Source organism: Chionomys nivalis, chromosome 9 (assembly GCF_950005125.1).
Source record: "Chionomys nivalis chromosome 9, mChiNiv1.1, whole genome shotgun sequence".
In the NCBI taxonomy this organism is placed as follows: Eukaryota; Metazoa; Chordata; class Mammalia; order Rodentia; family Cricetidae; genus Chionomys; species Chionomys nivalis.
The window spans coordinates 46,922,423-46,943,119 of NC_080094.1; the positions used below are offsets into that span (position 1 = coordinate 46,922,423).

Below are 20,697 nucleotides of genomic sequence, written 5' to 3' on the forward strand. Positions count from 1 at the left end.
TTTGTCATCTTAGACAAACCTCCAAGTTCCTTGTCTTTAGGATGTTATGGGTGACAACGACACAGAGCACACAGCCCAGGTCCTGCCCAAGTGCTGGGAGACAGAGCATCTGAAGGCATCAATCTATTAAAGCCTCTGGTGACCACTGGAGAGATGGCCGGGCAGTTCAGAGCACTTGCTGCTCTTTTGGGGGACCCAGGTTTGGTTCCATACCCACATGACAGTTCAGAACATCTGTAACCCCAGTTCCTGTATGGGATGTCCTCCTTAGCCCCTGTCAGGTACCAGTCACACAGGTAGTACCAGGCACACATGCAGGACACATACATACATTCAGGTAAAACACTCAGACACATAAAATCAATCTAAAAGCAGAGTTTGTAAGAGCTTGCAGTGAAGGGGAGCGTGCTTGTGTATGTACAGCATCATTTCTGCTATTTCATTCAGCGCCCGCCTCTTCCCCAACACAAGCTCAGCACACATGTGCCTTGATCCAGTCTTCAGAGCTTTGTCCTCCATTTAGAAACTTTACCAGAAGTTGGAAACATTTTAACTGCTCAAATCTGTTACAGTTTCTCCTGGGGGAGAAGCACTTCCAGAGCCAGCTCACCTGCTTGTGAAGGTCAGGGCCAGTGCGGTGGCCAGGTGCGACATCAGCCTGAGTGTCTGCATCTGGTGCTCAATGATCCTCACCTCTTCTTTGCCCTTGGGCCCAAACTGTCTTCGGCTAGAGAAAATGAACAAACACGACTTTTACCAAAACGCAGTAAGTAGGTAACTTTATCTTCACAGCTGCCAGTGATGTTTCAAGCGCTGCAGGATGCAGAAACCCAAATGTCCTAAAATGCAGTTAAGGCAGTAAGTTAAGAAACCCCCAAGCAAGTTTTTTAGTTTTCCTAGAAATGACCCTTCCCACCACGGGATATGTGGAAGGCAAAACAGATCTATCTACTACATGGAGTAATTTGTACTCCTTAACATTTACATGACATTTCCAAGCTTCAAGTGCCCCACGATCATTAATTATTCAGCTTTACTAGGTTTGTAACATAATTAATAGGACAGGAGCCGTAGCCTAGAACATATTTCAAATGGACATTCTCAATAAGGAGGGTGGCGGTGGCCTCCGCGCCTGTCAGATGCACAGGTGGATCATTACTTTCAGCCCTCCTAAGCCCCCTGCAGTTCTGCGTGGCATAGTATTCAGCTGAAGCCCCCGTGTCTTGTTACAGCAGCTGCAGGGCACTTGGAGGCAGGTGCATCTCATGTCTTTCCTCAGTGCAATTCCTGGGACTGTCCCTGTAGCGATGCCCATGGACAAACCCTGGTGCCGGCCAATATTCTCCAACTCGGCTTGATGATATTCTGCTTTGAAGTAGCCATGAACTTAGTTTTTATTTTTAAAAAATATCATCTTAAACACACACACACATGTTATCAAACATCCAAAGCAAACCTATGTTATAGACACTATTGAGCCAAGGATACCGATACACTTACAAGAAAATTTTTCAAAGTTTTAATCTTTGCACCTTTGAGGGTCACATCACTTATCTGCATATCAGATATCTATATTATGATTTGTAACAGTAGCAAAATTACAGTTATAAAGTAGCAACAAAATTAATTTTATGGTTGGGATCACCACAACATGAGGAACTGTATTAAAGGATCACAGCATCAGGAAGGTTGAGAGCCATTGGCATAAGGCATTTACAAATCACAACCTGGCTGTGTCAAACATGTGGGAGGGGAGGAGGCAAACCAACCCAGGCATACACTGGGCCAGAACTCTCCAAGCAGAGTGAGCAGACATCCCTGGGCACAGTCTGACCACTCCAGACGGTTGTCCCAGGAACACTATCATCCCCTGTCCTTGGTCCATGCCCTTTCGCCCACACCATCTCCACCCAACCACAGCAGGGCACGGTCTCAAATGAGAGGTTGAGCAGTATGCAGGGTAACCTCTCAGTTCCAGCTGGATCACGATGAGTCCAAAAATAGAAAAAGAAACTTCATTTTCAATAAGGGTATCATCATAATGTTAGGTTATTGCTATGGACTGAATTGTGTCCCCACAAAATCCATACACTGAAGCCCTAATTCCCAAGTGACTATTTGGAGACAGGACTTTTAGGAAGTAACTAAGGTTAAATGAAGTCATAAGGGTGGGGTGCTAATCTGATTTACCCAGCAAACCCTCCTTCAACTCAGTGTGTTGCAGGAAGGTCAGGTAAGGACACTCAAGAGGACAGATCAGAAGACAAACTACACAGACACTGAATCTGCCAGCTCTTGGACCTTGGCATTCCAACCACAAGACATAGATGCTTATTGTTTAAGTTTACTCCATCTATTGTTTTTTTGTCATAGCAGCATAAATGGTCTCATGCAGTTACTTAAAATGTTCTATTTGTCCCCGCTCTCTAGAGTTTTAATTCTGTTTTATAATTCTACTGTAGGTTTATTTGCAATTATTAAAGCCCAATTTTCACACTAGATATGGCCATATGCAGCCCACTCCTCTGGGAGATAGCTGTGTCACCAGTACACTAGATTCTGGGCACCTGCCATGTTCAAGGTCAAGTCCAAGATATGGAGCTCATAGCCCAGAACACAGAGAAGACCCAGTTATGATGGCCCAGCCTTCCATCCCTGTCAGACACCAGTATTTCATCTTGGATTTCCAAAATATCATTTCAGGGTACTTTACTCACACAGAGATGGCAAAGGAAATGATCGATAACATCTTTTAGATCTTGATTTGCTGAAAAATCATGATAGTCATACAATTTTAAATAGAGTTCCACCAAAGTTTCTGTTTCTTCACGCAAGTCTTTATTTTGGCACAGCACACAACAGATACACAATATGGAATGAATGGGTTTTTCAGATGAAAAAATGCAGGCAAACATGGCAGAGTGGCCTGGTCAAGACCTCAAGGAAGGTTTTTTGGATGCTAGATCAGTGTAGGGGTTAGCAGCTGCCAACTTGTTGACAACGTGACAGGATCTAGAGTCACCTAGGCGACAAGACTCTGGGCAAACCTGTGAGGGATTCTCTAGATTAGGTTTACTGAGGTGGGAGACCCACCCTGAATATGAACACCATTTCCATGGCCTGGGCTCCTAGACTGCATAAGATAGAGAAAGCTAGCAGAGGTATTTATCACTTCCTTCTTCTGTACTACAGAAACAGCGTGACCAGCTTCCTCACGCTCCCTGTGCCAAGCCTTCCCTACCATGGCTCCCAGTGCTAAGCCTTCCCCACCATGATGAACTGATGTTTAAACCGGGAGCTAAAATAGACCCTTTCTTCCTTCAGTTGCTTTTTCTCCCGAGGGTGTTTGATCACAGCAAAAGAAAACAAAACTAATACAATCAGTTTCCCAGTGTGATTTGTGATGGTCCCATTTCTTCTTTGACTCTCATAGTTCAATACGGTAATAGGCACGGGCCAGAGAGACCACCAAGAGTCCACACAGCAGGCCTCAGACTATATCTCATCATGTGGCAGGGAGATCGGTCAATCCACTGCAGGATTATAGGTGATTTCATAAACTTGAGAGGTTTTACAAGGATATATGCATATATTTGTAGATAGTCTTTGTAAAATAGAATGATCCAGCAGCTGTGGAGTCTGCTCTCATGATGGGGTGTGCTGGGCTTTAGGGCCACCAAACTGTTTGCTCAGGGCATAGTTATCTCTGCCCTGCAAACCTTCAGAGTGCCATCCACTCACTGAGTTTAACTGATGGCTCAGGAGGTACTGGCTTTCTAGCCCTATTGCCTTAGGCGGTCTTCTATAGTTGTGAAGAGACACCACGACCATGGAAACTCTTATAAAAGAAAGCATTTAATTGGGGCTATCTTACATTCAGAGGTTTAGTCCATTATCATTATGACAGGAAGCATGGCCGCCAGACATGGTGCTGGAGGAAGCTCAGACTTCTACATCTTAGCAGACAGCAGGAAGAGAGTGAGTCATTGGGCCTGGCTTGAGCTTCTGAAACCTCAAGTCTGCCTCTAGTGACATACTTCCTCAAACACCTACTCCAGCAAAACCACACATCAAATAGAGCCACTCCCTAGGATCCTATGGGAGCCATTTTCATTCAAACTACCACACCCTTCATGGATGGGTTTCTTTTCTTCGGCCACAATAATTTATCACCACCTCCTAACCTGACGATTAGTTCTTTGACACATAGCCACACACAGGCATTCGATAGGCATTTAAAGTATAGGAGCCAGATGCTTGGGAATCTAATCCAAATGCTCCTGTCTGGTATCTAGGAGTTAACTTGGGCCTTGCTTGAACCTTTAATGATTCTTTGTACTCTCTGTTCATGCAGGACTCACTGCCTCCACCAGCCTCAAACCCAATTGTCATATACCTAACTGGACTCATCTGTGGTGAACCAGCCACATGTTCTCTCTTGACACTGAGACTGTTTTGATTTTTCTCCCTCTCTTTAATCCGTTCCTTCAAAAACCCGAACAGAACCAAACCAATCAAAGCAAAGTGGCTTCTCCTTAGAATGCCCTAAGTATTCCCTCTGTGGTCCTCCCTCCAATGCCAGTCTCTCTCTCTCTTTCAGTCTGCACTAACTGATGGTTGCTGATGCTTCTCCTCCCAGAGCCTTGCTGATCCTGGAGTGTGAACCCCACCTCCCAGGGTGAGCTCATTCCTAAAGATAGCAAATGATGTCCCCATGACTGCATCATCCAAATGTAAGCTAGCAAATCCAGAAACCCCAATACCTTGTGTATAAGGCTATTACAATGTAGGGCACTGATGCCCAGCACAAGTCACCTCAGGTGACACCCAGGGCCAGGTATCAGACCACTGAGGAGAGTTTCAATATATCAGAGTGCTAGTATCCGACTAATCAGTCCTAGTCTGCTTAACCTGCTTAACCTGCTTAGCCTGTGTGGTCCATCCTTTCCCTTGGCATCCTCCATCTCCTCTTTGACACTACTGGTTCCCTATGAGGCCCTGCTGGGTGGACACCCCCTTTTTTCTAGGGCACTATGAACAATGAGCCACTTAAAGATGGCAATCTTCCTGACCTGTTGGCCTCCACATATCTGGAAGTTAGAACAACCTACATGTCTACGGTCTCTGCTATCTGCCTCATAGTTCACACCTGCTCATTTTCATGTGCCCCAGCCTGGCCTGGAACAGGGACTCCCAGAAAAGAAAGAAAGGAGGGCACACTGGATACCACATCATCTCATCAATTGTACTCCAGCTTCCCACCTGCCACCCCCATTCTTTCCTGAAATGTTTACTTATTTATAGTTGTTATGAACAAAGAAGTAACTCTGACAGTAGAGCTATGGTAGAAGCAGTAGACAGGATAGAAATTTATGAGACTGAGAAAGCAGGAGAGAGGAGCCAATCCCTGTAATACCGACAGCCCTACCCTGGCTTTCTTATAGAAGAGCAGAAGGAAACCAGTGGATATACAGAAAGTGGGGCACACCCGCTCCTTTCCTCAGATGCTGACAGTCTCCAAAGCACTGAACGGGAGTTTCTATTGACTCCTTACCTATCTGATGCTCTACCTGGCTTTAGAGGTGGCACTAAAGATTAATGACTCTTCTGCTCAGAGATGCCAACAGAGATCAGTCCTAGGATGGCCACTATTAGCCCCAAGCTGGTTGGCTAACTGCAAGAGAAGCAGCAGATAAAAAGAAATATCAAGTCTCTGGGCCGTAGAAAGTGTGGCCCACATGGCAACCTTGTTCATGCTGTCAGGACCCAGTTGGGCACACTGAGGGCTCCTTCCCTGGTTGCCAGCATCTTGGCATGCTACCCTGAACACAGCTCACTGGGCTGTAATCCCTGCAGCTGGCCAGCAATTACTGCCTGCCAGACATTTTTATTGTTCCAAAATATTATCTATATGGATAAAATATTCTTCCTGTCTTTTCTTCCACTGGGTTACTATTTTTTTTTGTTAAAAACACATGTAAAGGGTATATTTTTCTCTGTAAACACAATTCTTATTTCACCACTCCCTCCAAAGGAAAATAACTCAAATCACTTAGCTTTCTCCTGATCTTTATAAAACTAAGAGCCGTGCTGATATACACAATGATAGCCACGTGAAAATCAATCCAGGCCTCAGAGAGAGCTGCGAATGATGCCTTTTAAAATATAGATCTGAAAGGCTATTTCTGGACTCCAGCAACAACTAAGGAATGGAGGAAACATTTATTTTCGGTTGTTGTATTTCATCCCTACTCAATTTTGAACACGGCTGCTTAAAGCAACATTCGCGGGAAGTGACAAGGCTATTAATCACCAAGGCAGCTACTGCAGGCGCAGCCTCTGGGGGGGGGCCCGTGCTGCCTGCTTTCCCTGCTCTCCCTCTGGTCTCTTCTCCCAAAGGAGGCCAGTGACCTACTAAAAAGATAATTGCTTCCCATGTTTCCTGCTCTGAAGCATCATTGCCTCAGTCTGCTGTGAATGGCATGCAGTCACCCTGGAAGGAGAAGAGCCTGCGTGGCTGAGCCTCTGTCCTTCACCCTCAGTCTCGGAGTACAAGCCAAGGGTGCAAGCTAGTTCACAGGCATCTCCTCAGCCAGGAAGAAGGAGAGGAAAACTCACTTCGTTCAGTGTCGTGGTGCTGACCTCTGCAGATAGAAGCTGGGCCTCAGACACATATCCATGGCCACTGGGATTTATTAATAATTCAATTTCAGGCTACAGTCAAGGGAACTGGTGAGTGTCCTTGGTGGGACACCCACATCCCATTTCCATATCACTTTACAGAAACACCTCAACCTCTCAGAGAGCCCCAGCCCAACCCTTTATGTTTCTCCTCTCTTAGGGGACACTCCTAGGTTTAGAACTTAGTGTGCAACTATTTGTACAAATCAGAGAAAGAAAGAATTTGTGTGCAGTGTGTGCATGTGTGCAGCACACACATATGTCTGGGTATACGTCTGTGTGTGTGTGTGTGCATGTGTGCAGCACACACATATGTCTGGCTATACGTGTCTCTGTGTGTGCATGTGTGCAGCACGCATGTATGTCTGGATATACGTGTCTGTGTGTGCATGTGTGCAACACACACATATATCTGGATATACGTGTCTGTGTGTGTGTGCATGTGAAGGCGAGAGGCTGACATCAGCTGTTTGTCCTCTATTCTTTCCCATTTATGTTTTAAGCAGGTTCTCTCACACTGATGTTTTAAGCAGGTTCTCTCACACTGATGTTTTGAGCAGGGTCTCTCACTTAGCCAGAGCCTGATGCTGTGCTCAGGATGCACAGCCAGCAAGCCCCTGGGCTCTGCCAAATTCCATGCCCCCAGAACTGGAGTTACAGATATATGCCACCGTGTCTGGTTTTTAGGTGGCTTCTGGGGACCTGAACTCAGCTAATGCTTGCATGTCACACAATTTACCCAATGAGCCATCTCCTCAGAATCAAAACCAAAGATTTTAAGGACCCTGTCATAGCACTGTGTGAATCTAAGATGTCCCTATGAGCTCATATTTCAACATTTGTCCTCTAGCTAGTAGTGTTATTTTAGGAGGGCCATGGGTCCTTAAGGAGAGCCTAGCTGGTCACTAAGGGTGGACACTTGTTGATTACAGAAGAACCTGGTTCCAGCATTGTATCCTTTGGAAATGTGAGGAGACTCTACTACACATTCCACAATAAAGGCCTTCCTTGCCGTGATGGACTGAAACCTTGAGTCTAACTAATCCTTCCCACTTATATTTCCTTAGTTGTTTGTGTGGAGTGTATTGGGCATGGCTACACTAACACAAGCATTTATTGGACCCAGAAGACTGGAGTCCAACTATCAAAAACCTGGCTTCTTATTATCAAATAATGTGTGGGTATCAACACCCCAATTCCCAGGTTCAAGCCTTGCCACACTCAACCTTATCTGATTCCCATGGGGTCAAGCTTGGCATCAAAATGGGGACTGGCTTCCCATAATGATATTTTTGTTTAAAGCTGAATGCCTAATGGTTTTCTCTTTGGACTCTGAGAAATCCTGCACAAAACATCATACTTGACATGTTAGATCTACCAGGTTTTAGCTGTCACTCTTCAACTAAACAATTTTCCATCCATCTATACAGCAGATGAAAGAAGTGTGTGACTGCAGGTCTATGTATGCATAGATAAACATTGCTTTCCCAGTGGCCTTGGGCAGAGGAGATGGCTCAGTAGATAAAGTGCTTGCTTTGTAATCACAAGCACCTGAGTTTGGATGTCAGCCAAGTCAACGTTGTACAAATACAACCTCTGGTGGTTGGGAGGAGACAGGCAGATCCGGGACTCCAGCCAAAATGGTAAGCTCCAGGTTCAGTGAGAGACCTTGGTTCAAATAACAGTAATAACAACAGCAACAACAAAGTGAAAGGGTTGAGGATGGCGCCTGGTGAAGACTGCTGCCCTACACAAGCACATACATTATTGCTGCACACACACACACACAAAAAAAAAAAACCTTTAACTGTAATTAGTATGGAAACTGCTCCCAAGAAAGCTTTCAAAATAAAATTCTAACTTGTAAACTCTCTAGAAATAACATTTGGGTCTCCAAACATCCTGATAGTGATGGAGGAAGGATGTCTGTAAACCAGCTTGCACACTGACCTTGCACCCCAAGACATCTCAAGGTCAAGGGCAGATGCTAGACACACAGTTCTTCTTCCAATGTGAGACTAATGACAATGACAAGTTTTAAACATGGGCTATTCGGTGAGAACATACAGAATGACATGTTAGTTTATTGCTTCGATGTCAGTGTTGGAAAGTCTACATGGCAAATGAGGAGAGTGGCCTACAGACACAGATGCTGGAGCCTACATGCCACTACTAGCGTGCAGCTCTTTGGGAAAAAGCCGTTGCCACCATTCTCCCCATCTCCCTTTCTCGCAGATCATGCCAGGTCTCTACCCAATAGGCAGCACACAGAAGTTGTGGTCAGTATCTGGCAGGGCCCAAGACTCTGCTCTCTGAGATGGTGAAGGCCATTTTCATCATTGGCACCGTGGCAGCAGCACAGAACGGAGCATCCTGCAAGAGTCTGGAGTGATTAGGAGCAAGGCACTTTTTCCTCTGAGTCAATGGGTGACCTGGAGGGCTCAGATGCCCTTCAGACCAGAGATAAGGACCCACAGCACTCTCCCTGTGTTCTACTAAATAGGTTCTTTCTAACCAAAGTCACCACCTGACAGAAAAGACCAAAAGTAGGCTCTCCTTGCATCAGAGACTGGCCAAGATCCCTGTTCTTCTTTGAGGGTTCCTCTATTTAAATAAAAGTAGATCAGATCTATTGCATTCTTGTTCAAAGAAACCTCTTTAAGACAAACACCAAGGAAAATAGCTTCGTTTCTGGTCAATATGCTCTTGTGCTGTTCTGGTACCTCTTGTTGCTCGTGGGAGACCATCCCAGGACTGAGCCAATACATCCCAATTTATATTACTAGTAGGGTGAGGGGCGGCAGAAGACATGACTGTGAAAGCTCAGGCTTGGAACTATGCACACCTGGCTTGGAACCATGCATACATGGCTTAGAACCATGCACACCCGGTTTGTGACTATGCATACCTGGCTTGGGCCATGCACACCTGGCTTGAGATCATGCACACCTGACTTGGGACCATGCACTCCTGACTTGGAACCATGCACTCCTGACTTGGGACCATGCACACCTGATGTGGGACAATGCACACTTGGCTTGGAACCATGCACATCTGACTTGGGACCTTGAACACCTACCTGGCTTGGGACCATGCACACCTGGCTTGGGACCATGAACACCTGGCATGGGACCATGCACATCTGGCTTGGAATCATGCACATCTGGTTTACAAGAGATGCAGGTGTTGCCACCTGTGTGTGGGTTGTCTTGTTCAGGAAGTCTGTGAGCCTCAGGTTCCTCAACTGTAAATGGGCTTAGAGTGACATCCAGAACCAAGTGAGATGTAGCTACATGCCTGGTATATCAGATGTCCAAGGTACAGCAGGGGCCACCATCACAGTCCTTACCATTCAAACCACAGTCTTCAAGATAATCTGTCAGTCTACTCGTCCCTAAGAAAGTGATTTAAAAATTTCCCCAAAAGTTGTTTTCTTTATTCTGTCTCATCAAAGTGTCTATAAGAAGACCTTTAAGGCAAAGGAGAAGGTCTGCTTCTAACATTCAGTTAAAAAAAAATGAAATTTATGAGAATGAAGGCACACTAAAGCTACTGACGTTAGAAAATGTGTACGCGTGTGTGTCTGTAAGTTTGTGCTTGTCTGCGAATGTGTGTATATGTGTCTGCTTGTGTATGCCTCTATATGTTTCTGTGTATATGTGTGTCTCTATCTGTGTGTGTGACTGTGTTTGTGTATATATGTGTATCTGTATATGTCTGTGTTTGTATGTGTTTATATCTGTATGTGTATATGTGTGTATCTGTGTGTATATATGTGGTGGGTGTCTGTGTTGTGTGTCTGTATGTTTGTTTGTCTGTTTCTGTGTGTATGCTGTGTTTATGTGTCTGTGTGTGTCTGTGTGTCTGTCTGAATGTGTATGTAAGTATATCTGTGTGTATGTATATATGTGGTGTGTGTCTGTATGTGTGTCTGTCTATGTATATATCTCTGTGTCTGTCTGTGTGTATGTTTGTGTGTATATGTGTATATCTTTGTGTATATATGTAGTGTGTATACGTGTGTATATGTGTGTCTATGTGTGTGCTGCATGTTTGTGTGTGTCTATGTGTCTGTGTGCCTGAGTCTATGTGTATGTATGTATCTGTGTGTGTGTGTGTATGTCTGTGTGTCTTCTGTATGTATATGTGTCTGTGTGTCTGTCTGTGGTACATGTCTGTATGTCTATGTTTGTGAGTCTGTGTGTATATATCTGTGTATCTTCTGTATGTATATGTGTCTGTATGTCTGTCTGTGGTACATGTCTGTGTGTCTATGTTTGTGAGTCTTTGTGTGTGTGTAAGTCTGTGTATCTGTGTGTGTGTGTCCATGTGTTGAAAAACTGATCTCAGCTGACCCCTTTATGATTATTGAGGAACACCAGTGACATTTCCCCCCTGAATTCCAGGTTGATGTAAGATGGACAAAATACAGCCTGAGGATGGTGTGGACAAAGCCATGGAAGCAACAGATTCTTTTCAGAGCCAATCAACTGACCTTAGTGAGGAGCCTGAGTGATATTCAGTGGCTACCACACAAGGAAATTAATTTACTTTTTCAGAACTACAGCCTTAGCAATAGCTATGAATGACAAAAGTTGGTTAATGTTGGGCACCAGGACTGGGCTTCCTTAAGCTGTATCCTAAAGAATTCAAAACAAATCTACAAAAAAGGACATTGAGCCTATAATTCGTGATCCTAGAGAAGCTAAATAAGAAGATGAACCCAAAGAAAAACATATAGCTATCCTCCTGGATATTAACCTTCATCAGGCGATGAAAGGAGACAGAGACCCACATTGGAGCACCGGACTGAAATCCCAAGGCCCAAATGAGGAGCAGAAGGAGAGAGAGCACGAGCAAGGAACTCAGGACCGTGAGGGGTGCACCCACACACTGAGACAATGGGGATGCTCTATCGGGAACTCACCAAGGCCAGCTGGACTGGATCTAAAAAAACATGGGATAAAACCGGACTCGCTGAACATAGCGGACAATGAAGGCTGCTGAGAAGTCAAGAACAATGGCACTGGGTTTTGATCCTACTGCACGTATTGGCTTTGTGGGAGCCTAGGCTGTTTGGATGCTCACCTTACTAGACCTGGAAGGAGGTGGGAGATCCTTGGACTTCCCAAAGGGCAGGGAACCCGGATTACTCTTAGGGATGATGAGGGAGGGGGAGATGATTGGGGGAGGGGGAGGGAAATGGGAGGCGGTGGCGGGGAGGAGGCAGAAATCTTTAATTAATAAATAAATAAAATTTAAAAAAATTTCCAAAAGAAAAAAATATCTACAATGTTGCAAAATGTGCAGACTTAGATTACAGCTGAGACTGTTTGGCGTGAGTTAATGACTTCACTGTTGAGGTAATCTCTATCTGAGATCCTGTCTACAGGGTGACATTCTCCCTAGTCACACCATCTCAGGATATTGTAGCACTTCAGCTGCTCAGGTGAGGAATAGATTCCTGTTGGGAGCCAGGCCACCTTTCTCTCTCTTCTCCATCTACGGCAGGTGCAGCAGTGACTATGGGCATCGATAACCTGAACAGCCAGCCACTCTGGTCTCCCCGAAGGGACAGAGACAAACGCTGAGCCCTGGCACTCAGGACCCATCGCTGAAGATGGACACTAGGAGACAGAGCATCCATACTTCAATGCCCCAGAATAGCCTTGGCAACAAGAACATTTCCCTGAGATAATTAAAGGAGAGCTGGCATCTCCACCTTCACTCAACCCACAGCCTTAAAGGTAAAAGGTGTCTTTAGGCTCTTAAAATACCACAGCCTCTCAACCATAAACACAGACCAGCTCTCTACAGAGGTAGATCTTTGTCTTGTTTCATCAATGTTTTCAGAACACAGGTCTCATGGACATTTTCTTAAATGTGTACCTAGTAGTTAACATTTTTATGGTATTGTGCAATCCTATGGCACACAATGACATATTGGTCAACGACTATCTCTGTGTATGACAGTAATCCCCAAAGACAAGGTTAAAATTGATAAAATTGCCCAGTCACGCAGTTCTCAGAATGTGCCCATAATTAGGCAATGTATGACTAACTAATATTATCATTCATCATTTTAGCCCAGGATCCCCACACTCACTACAAGTGTGCAGAAGTCCGTGTGGGTTTCACATGTGACTTTCGTGTATCAGAGAATGCTGAACTCACATCTTAAGATGGCCTGACTCCCAAATGCCTCCCCTGAGGTGCTACAATATCCCTGACACCATGATATTGAGAAAAAGTATTCCCTGGAGACAGGATCTCAGCTATAGACGACCTCAGCTATGAACTTGTCAGCCCACGGCAGGCAGTCTCAGATGTAAGTTACAGTTCCAAGATGTCTCTGTAGATGCTTCAGCATTTTCTACACAGTCCTGTCATAGGAATATAAAAATTGTTTGATTACCTGCTGTCCAATTCATACGATCATTTCATTTTATTTTCTTCACTCCTGAACCGACCACAACTTCAAACCTCCATGCTCAACGGGAATAATATGATCACAAATCTTTGTCACACCTGCTCCTAGAGAAATAGTCTTTCACTAAGTATGACATTGGCTGTACTTTATTTTGAGGTGTTCTTTGTCAAGTTAGTCACAGCCATCTATACTCTTAGATATTTTTTTTAATTTACTTTTATTTTATGTCAGTGTTTGCCTGCATGTATGTATGTGTGCCTGGTGCCTGCAGAGGCCAGAAGAAGGCACTGAATACCCTTACATTGGCATGACAGATGATTGTGAGCAACCACATAGGTACTGAGAACTGAACCTGGATCCTCTGTGAAAGCAGCCAATGCTCTTTACCCATGCCTTCTCTAGTCCCTCTGTTCTTAAACGAGAGGATCCCAGTTGTTGCTCTTGCCTTTGTTTACCTTTTGTTTTATGGTCCTGGGGGCTGAACCTGGGGCTTCACACACCTTGGTAAACACTCTGCCTCTGGACTATATTCCCAGCACATTTTTATATTTGAGTCAGGATCTCCTTATGCTACCTGGTGACTGATGGGGAGCCACAATTATAACTGAGACTTAAACCCACTCCGTAGCCTAAGTGAGCCTTGAACTTAGGATCCTTCTGCTGCAGCTTCCCAAGGAGCCAGGATTGCAGGCCTTGCCACCAAACTGAACTCTAAATGAGAGTTTTCAATCATTAAGATGTGTCAAAGTTTAAATGCTTTTCTCTACCAGATGATGTAACTATATTATTTTTCTTCTTTATATGAATCTAATAGGGGAAATTATATTGAATTTTTAATATTAAGCAAGCTTGGATCCCTGTAACAAAGCCCAGTTGGTCACCATGAGAAACTGTTATTTTGTCAAAGTCTAACACTTAATTTCATTAGACTTCTACGTCTACATTCATGAGTGACACTGTTGTATGATTTCTTTTTATTGTGTTGTCTCTCTCTGTTTGGGAAACTATAGGATTATTACAAGTCTCATACACAGAGGACAAGCTATAGGGTAGTTCAAGTCTCATGCAGAGGACAAGCTATAGGGTAGTTCAAGTCTCATGCACAGTGGACAAGCTATAGGGGTAGTTCAAGTCTCGTACAGAGGACAAGCTATAGGGTTAGTCCAGGTCTCATACACAGAGGACAAGCTATAGGGTTATGTCAAGTCTCATACACAGTGGACAAGCTATAATATTTTGAGGTTTTTGAGGAATTAGCCAATTTTACTGTGAGTAGAAATAGCCCTAGTCTGTTCTGATGTCAGCAATGTATGTTTTCATAATTTTTGTTTGACAGCTACATACTTGTGGATTTTATTATTTCATATAACAGCTCTTTACTCCTTAGTATTTTCTACAATTCTGTTTTCTCAATCCCGGTGATTTCTGCTCTTGTCCTTATTATTTTATTCTCTGCTTCTTTTCAGTCTATTTTGTTCTTTTTCTAGGTTCTTGAGATAATAGCTTAGATCTTTCTAATATATATTAGATATGTTAACATGTTAGATATTAATATCTAGATGATGTTAGATATACTAATATATGCATTTGCTGTCACTAATTTCTCTCTTAACACTTTGCAGAAACTTTGATGTGATATTTTCATATTTTTAAAATTTTGCTTCTGAGCTCCTCTTTTATTATGGGTTATTAAGGAGTGTGCTGTTTAGTTTGCAAGTGTTTGGAAATTTCCCTCTTATTGACTATAGTTTGAATCTGGGTATTCAGACTACTGAGTGCTGGGATGACAGGCATCAGTCACCATGCCTGGCATGACTTCAATTTAGAAACTGTTGCAGTTTCTTCTGTGGCACAGGATAGGGTCTGTTTTGAAAAGGATGTGTGCTGTGATTGCTGAGCTTGTAAATGCAGTTTGGTTCTGGCTGGCTGGTAGCACTGCTGGTTTTTCTGCATCTTCTGTGGCTCTCTGTGCAGTTGGTCTACCAGTTGTTAGAGGGGTGTTGAGATTTCCTAGTTGAAACCTTGGGTTGCAATCATTTCCTTTCCAGTTCTTCTAGCTGCTCATTTCACAGCATCTTGGGCTTCATACACATATACATATACAGGATTGCTGTGTTTCCCTCATGGACTGGCACCTCTTGCAACTGAGTGTCTCTCCTTATTTGTGGTGAACATCTTTGTTCTGAAGCCGACTTTATACGCAATTAATACAACCACTCCTGCTCACTTTCATTAATCTCTGTAAAATACAAAACTGTCTCTATGGTCATATTCGGAGTGAGCAGGCAGCATAGAGTTTGGTGAGTTTTGATCCCTGTTAAGATCTACTTCTTAGCCAGGCGGTGGTGGCGCACGCCTTTAATCCCAGCACTCGGGAGGCAGAGGCAGGCGGATCTCTGTGAGTTCGAGACCAGCCTGGTCTACAAGAGCTAGTTCCAGGACAGGCTCCAAAACCACAGAGAAACCCTGTCTCGAAAAAACCAAAAAAAAAAAAAAAAAAAAATATATATATATATATATATATATATATATATATATATACTTCTTAACTGAATTGGGCTTTTTATGTTTGTTGTAATAATTAGGCTAGGGATTTAAAATATATATTTATATATTTAACATACTATTTAATATATTTAATATACTACATAATAATCTATAAATATTAAGTATAATATATAGCATGTAAACATATTATACATAAAATATATTTTTAAAATAAATAATAGTTTTTTTAAACTATATTTTTTATTCCTAGGGTTTATCTTCACTGCCTTCCTTCAGGTTATTTCATCACTTTGTAAAGTACCATTTCTATGAATTACTGTGCCAGTGGGCACATCACTACAGAGCTACTGTTCGTAGTGTTGTGGTTTAACGCATACATAGTTTATTCATATCCATACAAAGCCAATCCATGTGTCACATGTACACCTGTTCAAGTGTAGTATAGAAACCCGGCCTCTCTCACAGCTCATTATCCTGTCCTGTGTATGACTGTCCTGAGTGAGCCCCACAAGTTCACCTAAAGCCACATCGAATGACGGCAGAACACTCGCCCCAGCTGTCAAACAGGACTTAGAGAATACTTTTATCTATGATTTCAGGAACTTTGTTGTTTCTTCTTTACTGATATTCAAGAATTTCTTCTTTTATTCTTCTCTTTCTGTTTAAGGCATGTTTTTTCTTTATTCTTACTTTTTTCTCTTCTTTTCTTTTTTTAGATTTTAATTTTTATTTATATATGTTTGTGTGTTCGGTGTGCATACCGAAGCTATGCCCTTGGGAGCTAGAAGGGGATGTCAACCCCAGCAGCTAGAGCTAGAAGCAGTTGTGAGCCTCAGGTGTAGGTGCTGGAAACTGAATCCAGGCCGTCTTCAAGAGCTCTTAGCCACTCACCCACCTCTGACCCACCTCTGACCCACCTCTGACCCACCTCTGACCCACCTCTGACCCACCTCTGACCCACCTCTGACCCACCTCGCACCCACCTCTCACCCACCTCTCACCCACCTCGCACCCACCTCGCACACACCTCTCACCCACCTCGCACACACCTCTCACCCACCTCTCACCCACCTCGCACACACCTCGCACCCACCTCGCACACACCTCTCACCCACCTCGCACACACCTCGCACCCACCTCGCACCCACCTCTCACCCACCTCGCACACACCTCTCACCCACCTCGCACCCACCTCGCACACACCTCGCACACACCTCGCACACACCTCTCACCCACCTCGCACACACCTCTCACCCACCTCGCACCCACCTCGCACACACCTCGCACCCACCTCTCACCCACCTCGCACACACCTCGCACCCACCTCGCACACACCTCTCACCCACCTCGCACCCACCTCTCACCCACCTCGCACACACCTCGCACACACCTCGCACACACCTCTCACCCACCTCTCACCCACCTCGCACACACCTCGCACCCACCTCGCACACACCTCGCACCCACCTCTCACCCACCTCTCACCCACCTCGCACACACCTCTCACCCATCTCGCACACACCTCTCACCCACCTCGCACACACCTCGCACACACCTCTCAGCTCCCTCTTTTCTTGCTCGTTCTTTTCCTTCCCCCATCCCTTCTTCTTCCTGCCCTCTTCAATTTGTTTTCTTTGTTTGTTTTGGTGTCTTTGAGACAATGTTTCACTGGATAGCCCAGGCTAGCCTTGAATTTTTGATGAATCTCCTCCCTCAGCTTCCCAGGCTACTAGGATTACAGATGTGCACAACCATGCCTGGCAGGAATTTTACTCAGCTACCATTTCAGTCTGTGAATGAGAAATATGTTCCATTTTGTTTCATCTGTGAATGTACTGAAATGTCACCTTGCTGCATACAGAATTCTGGTTTAATGGCTCTTTAATGGTTGGGAAATGGCAAGCCACTTCCTGTGACCTTCACCGGCTTCTGATGAGAAATCTGCTGTGATTGTTTCTCTCTTCTGCTTTCAAGAGTGTTCCTTTCTTTTTAGGTTTCCATTTTTTCTGCAATGTGTGTGCACATGAATTTCTCTGAGTTACCCCTTGTAGACAGGATCAACTTTTTGAATCCATAAGTTATGACTTTTTGACAAGTTTGGGACTTTTTATCTTTATTCCAACTACATTTTCACCCATTCTGTTTGAGATTTTTCTGGGTCACAGAGTAATGAGTAATTTTCAACTGGAATACCTACATTTTAATGCTACATTTGGAGTCTATGGGTCCTACTTAAAATTCTGGATTTCTAGCCTGTTGTGGTCTAGAAATGCATTATTATTAAGAAGCAGAAGTAAAAGCCCAAATACCCTTCTTGGCCCCCATTGACTCTCAAGTCACGCTGGGTCAGAGTCCTTCTTCTCTTTGGGCAAGTGCAAGAGTTCTAGCCCTTCATCCGATCCTTACCAACCCAGCAGTGGGTATAGCATCATCTCTGCTAGGATGGATTAGAATATAAATCCTCCAGGTCCCTGACACCCTGCAGCAGGAGGGAGAAGGAGCTGCTAGGTGGAGTAGATGTCTAGGTCTCCCACAGTATCACGACCACACAAGAGGTACTCAGCCTGGTAACAGACTTTAGAAAATCCACTATAGACACAGAAGGCAGAGGCCTAGCCCTTTATTGGCATGGGGTAGGGATGGTGTCTAGTTCTTTGTGCGGAATTAGACTACACAGAACAGTATTATCTAAAATTTTTCTGTCTTGACAGGTGTCCCTTGACTTAACCTTTAATTAAGGAAAACAGGCTCAGTGTGTGTGTGTGTGTGTGTGTGTGTGTAAGAGAGAGATAGAGAGAGAGAATGTGAATATGTTTTGTAAGTGTGTGTATATATGTATGTGCTTGTTCCTGTGTATATCTGTGAAGTATGTGACCATGTGTATGTGTTATGTGTGTACACATGTACATGTGAGTGCTCACTGGTGTTTCTGGGTCATCAGCTTCCCTAGTAACTACTCGGAGACATGTGAGATAGAGAAACAAGTGGGAACTCCCTACAGAGTCTTCCCTCAGACCGTGAGGTCCCAACTGCTGCCTTCTCGCCACCTTTCCTTCTCCTTAGATTTCCTACACAATACCCAGAGTTCACAGATGTCCTCAGTGGAAGGAGCAGAGAAATGCACATTTATTCTTATCTTCCTGAAGGCAGTCTTATTTCAAGATTCTCCACATGACATATAAAGATGAAAGTTTTAGCAAGTCTACCATTCTTCAGCTGCTGGAAGTATGGAGAGTGGCAATATTAGATTTGTTGTCTTCTCTGATGAATAGGGAAGAACAGACAGAGAGGGAAGAAAGAAGACTGTGCACTGAGGTCAATCAGAAGGGACATGTCATATATCCTCTACTTTTATAAAAAATGCATCCCGTCTTAAAGATGCACCACCAATTAATGTGATACATCAGTAATAAAAAAACACATGAAAATCAGTGTGAAATTATGAATACCTCAATGCAAAGGAGACAAGTGTAGGCATTATAATTAAAGTGATAAAATCGCCAGCATATACTAACATAAGCAGCTGTGAGCATGTCATCAGGGTTCTATGTGTGCTTTTCTTCTCTCCTAAAGAGTTATTATTGCAAATAACTTTTTTATTTACTTTGTCATTAAATATATTTGAAGCTATATCTTCAGTATTAATTTCTTAGGGTAAATTTCCAGGAATAAAATGTACTACTACATAGAAAATTGAAAGTTTTTCTTAAAATTCCTGAGGCATGTCACCAACTCACTTTCTAGAAAGATCCCATCAGTTTTGATTCCTTCTCCTGATATGTAAATCAGCCTATCTTAAAACATTCCTGCAGGTCTGAGTAGTATTGTCTTTGCTAAATCATCAAAACAAAATGTCACATCACTTAATATGCTTTTCTTTAATTATATATAATTATATGTGTAAATAAACACACACACACATATATGTTTGGATAGTTGGGCAATTAGTGGAACTGTTTAGAAAGAATTAGGAGATGTGGAGAATCAGAGAGAGAGGAAGTGTGGAAGTAATCGCATTCCTAGCCAGGCCCAGAAGCATCAGAGAGAGAGGGAGTCGGACAGCCGCCCTGGCCTGGCCCGGAAGCATCAATGAAAGAGTGTGGCGGCAGCCACAGTGGCCCAGAAGCATCAACAACAGCAGCTTCCAGAACTATATTAAGAAGTCCCTCTGGGAAAGAGCACCTGTCCCAGCCAGCATCCAGTGCCATTCTCTGCAGGAGATACCTCTCTGCATCAGCAACCACTGGAGCCACAGAGAGAAATGATAACCAGAGCCATGTCCCCACCTATCCCTGGAGGAGCAATCACCAGAGCCACAGAGAAGCAATTTCACCAGTTGGAGGAAGAGGCATTCCCTGAAGCACAGGCTCCACCTTTACTGACTAGAGGAAGAAATGGGTAGACAGTAAGGTAAGAATACACTCAACAACATAAAGAGAAATAAGCACCAGGAGAAACTAGTGGTTCTACAACAGCAAGACCTGAACATCCCAACGTAGATGAAGCAGAAGAAAATGGCCTTAAAAATAACTTTGTGAAGATGATTTGGGCTCTTAAAGAGAAAAATGAAAATTTTCCTTAAATAAATGAAGGAAAAGACAAACAAAATATTGGAATATATCAACAAATCCCTTAAAGAAAACCAAGAAAAAGCAATCAAACAGATGACAAAAATAGATCAAGACTTAAAAACTGAAATAGAGGCAATAAAGAAAGCACAAACTGAGGGATTTATGTAAATAGAAAATCTGCATAAATGTCCAGGAACTACAGATGCAAGCATAAACAACAGAATACAAGAGTTGGAAGATAGCATCTAAGGTGTTGAAGATAAGGTAGAGGAAAGAGATTGGACAAAGAAAATGTTAAATCTAATAAATTCTTTTTTTTTTTTTTATTTTTGGTTTTTCAAGACAGGGTTTCTCTGTAACTTTGGAGCCTGTCCTGGAACTAGCTCTTGTAGACCAGGCTGGACTTGAACTCACAGAGATCTACCTGCCTCTGCCCCCATTGCTGAGATTAAAGGCAGGCACCACCACCTATCAGCTAAATCCAACAAATTCTTAACAGGAAATTTA

General features: G+C 43.6%; 1 protein-coding gene across 1 annotated transcript in view; it reads right to left on the minus strand.

The window, feature by feature from the left end:
• Acoxl (acyl-CoA oxidase like) overlaps positions 1 to 20,697 on the minus strand; it is a 296,568-nt gene that overhangs the window by 142,424 nt on the left and 133,447 nt on the right. Inside the window, exon 11 of the mRNA XM_057781242.1 lies at positions 611 to 727. Coding sequence (XP_057637225.1) covers positions 611 to 727 — 117 coding nt within the window. The remainder of the gene's footprint in view (positions 1 to 610; positions 728 to 20,697) is intronic.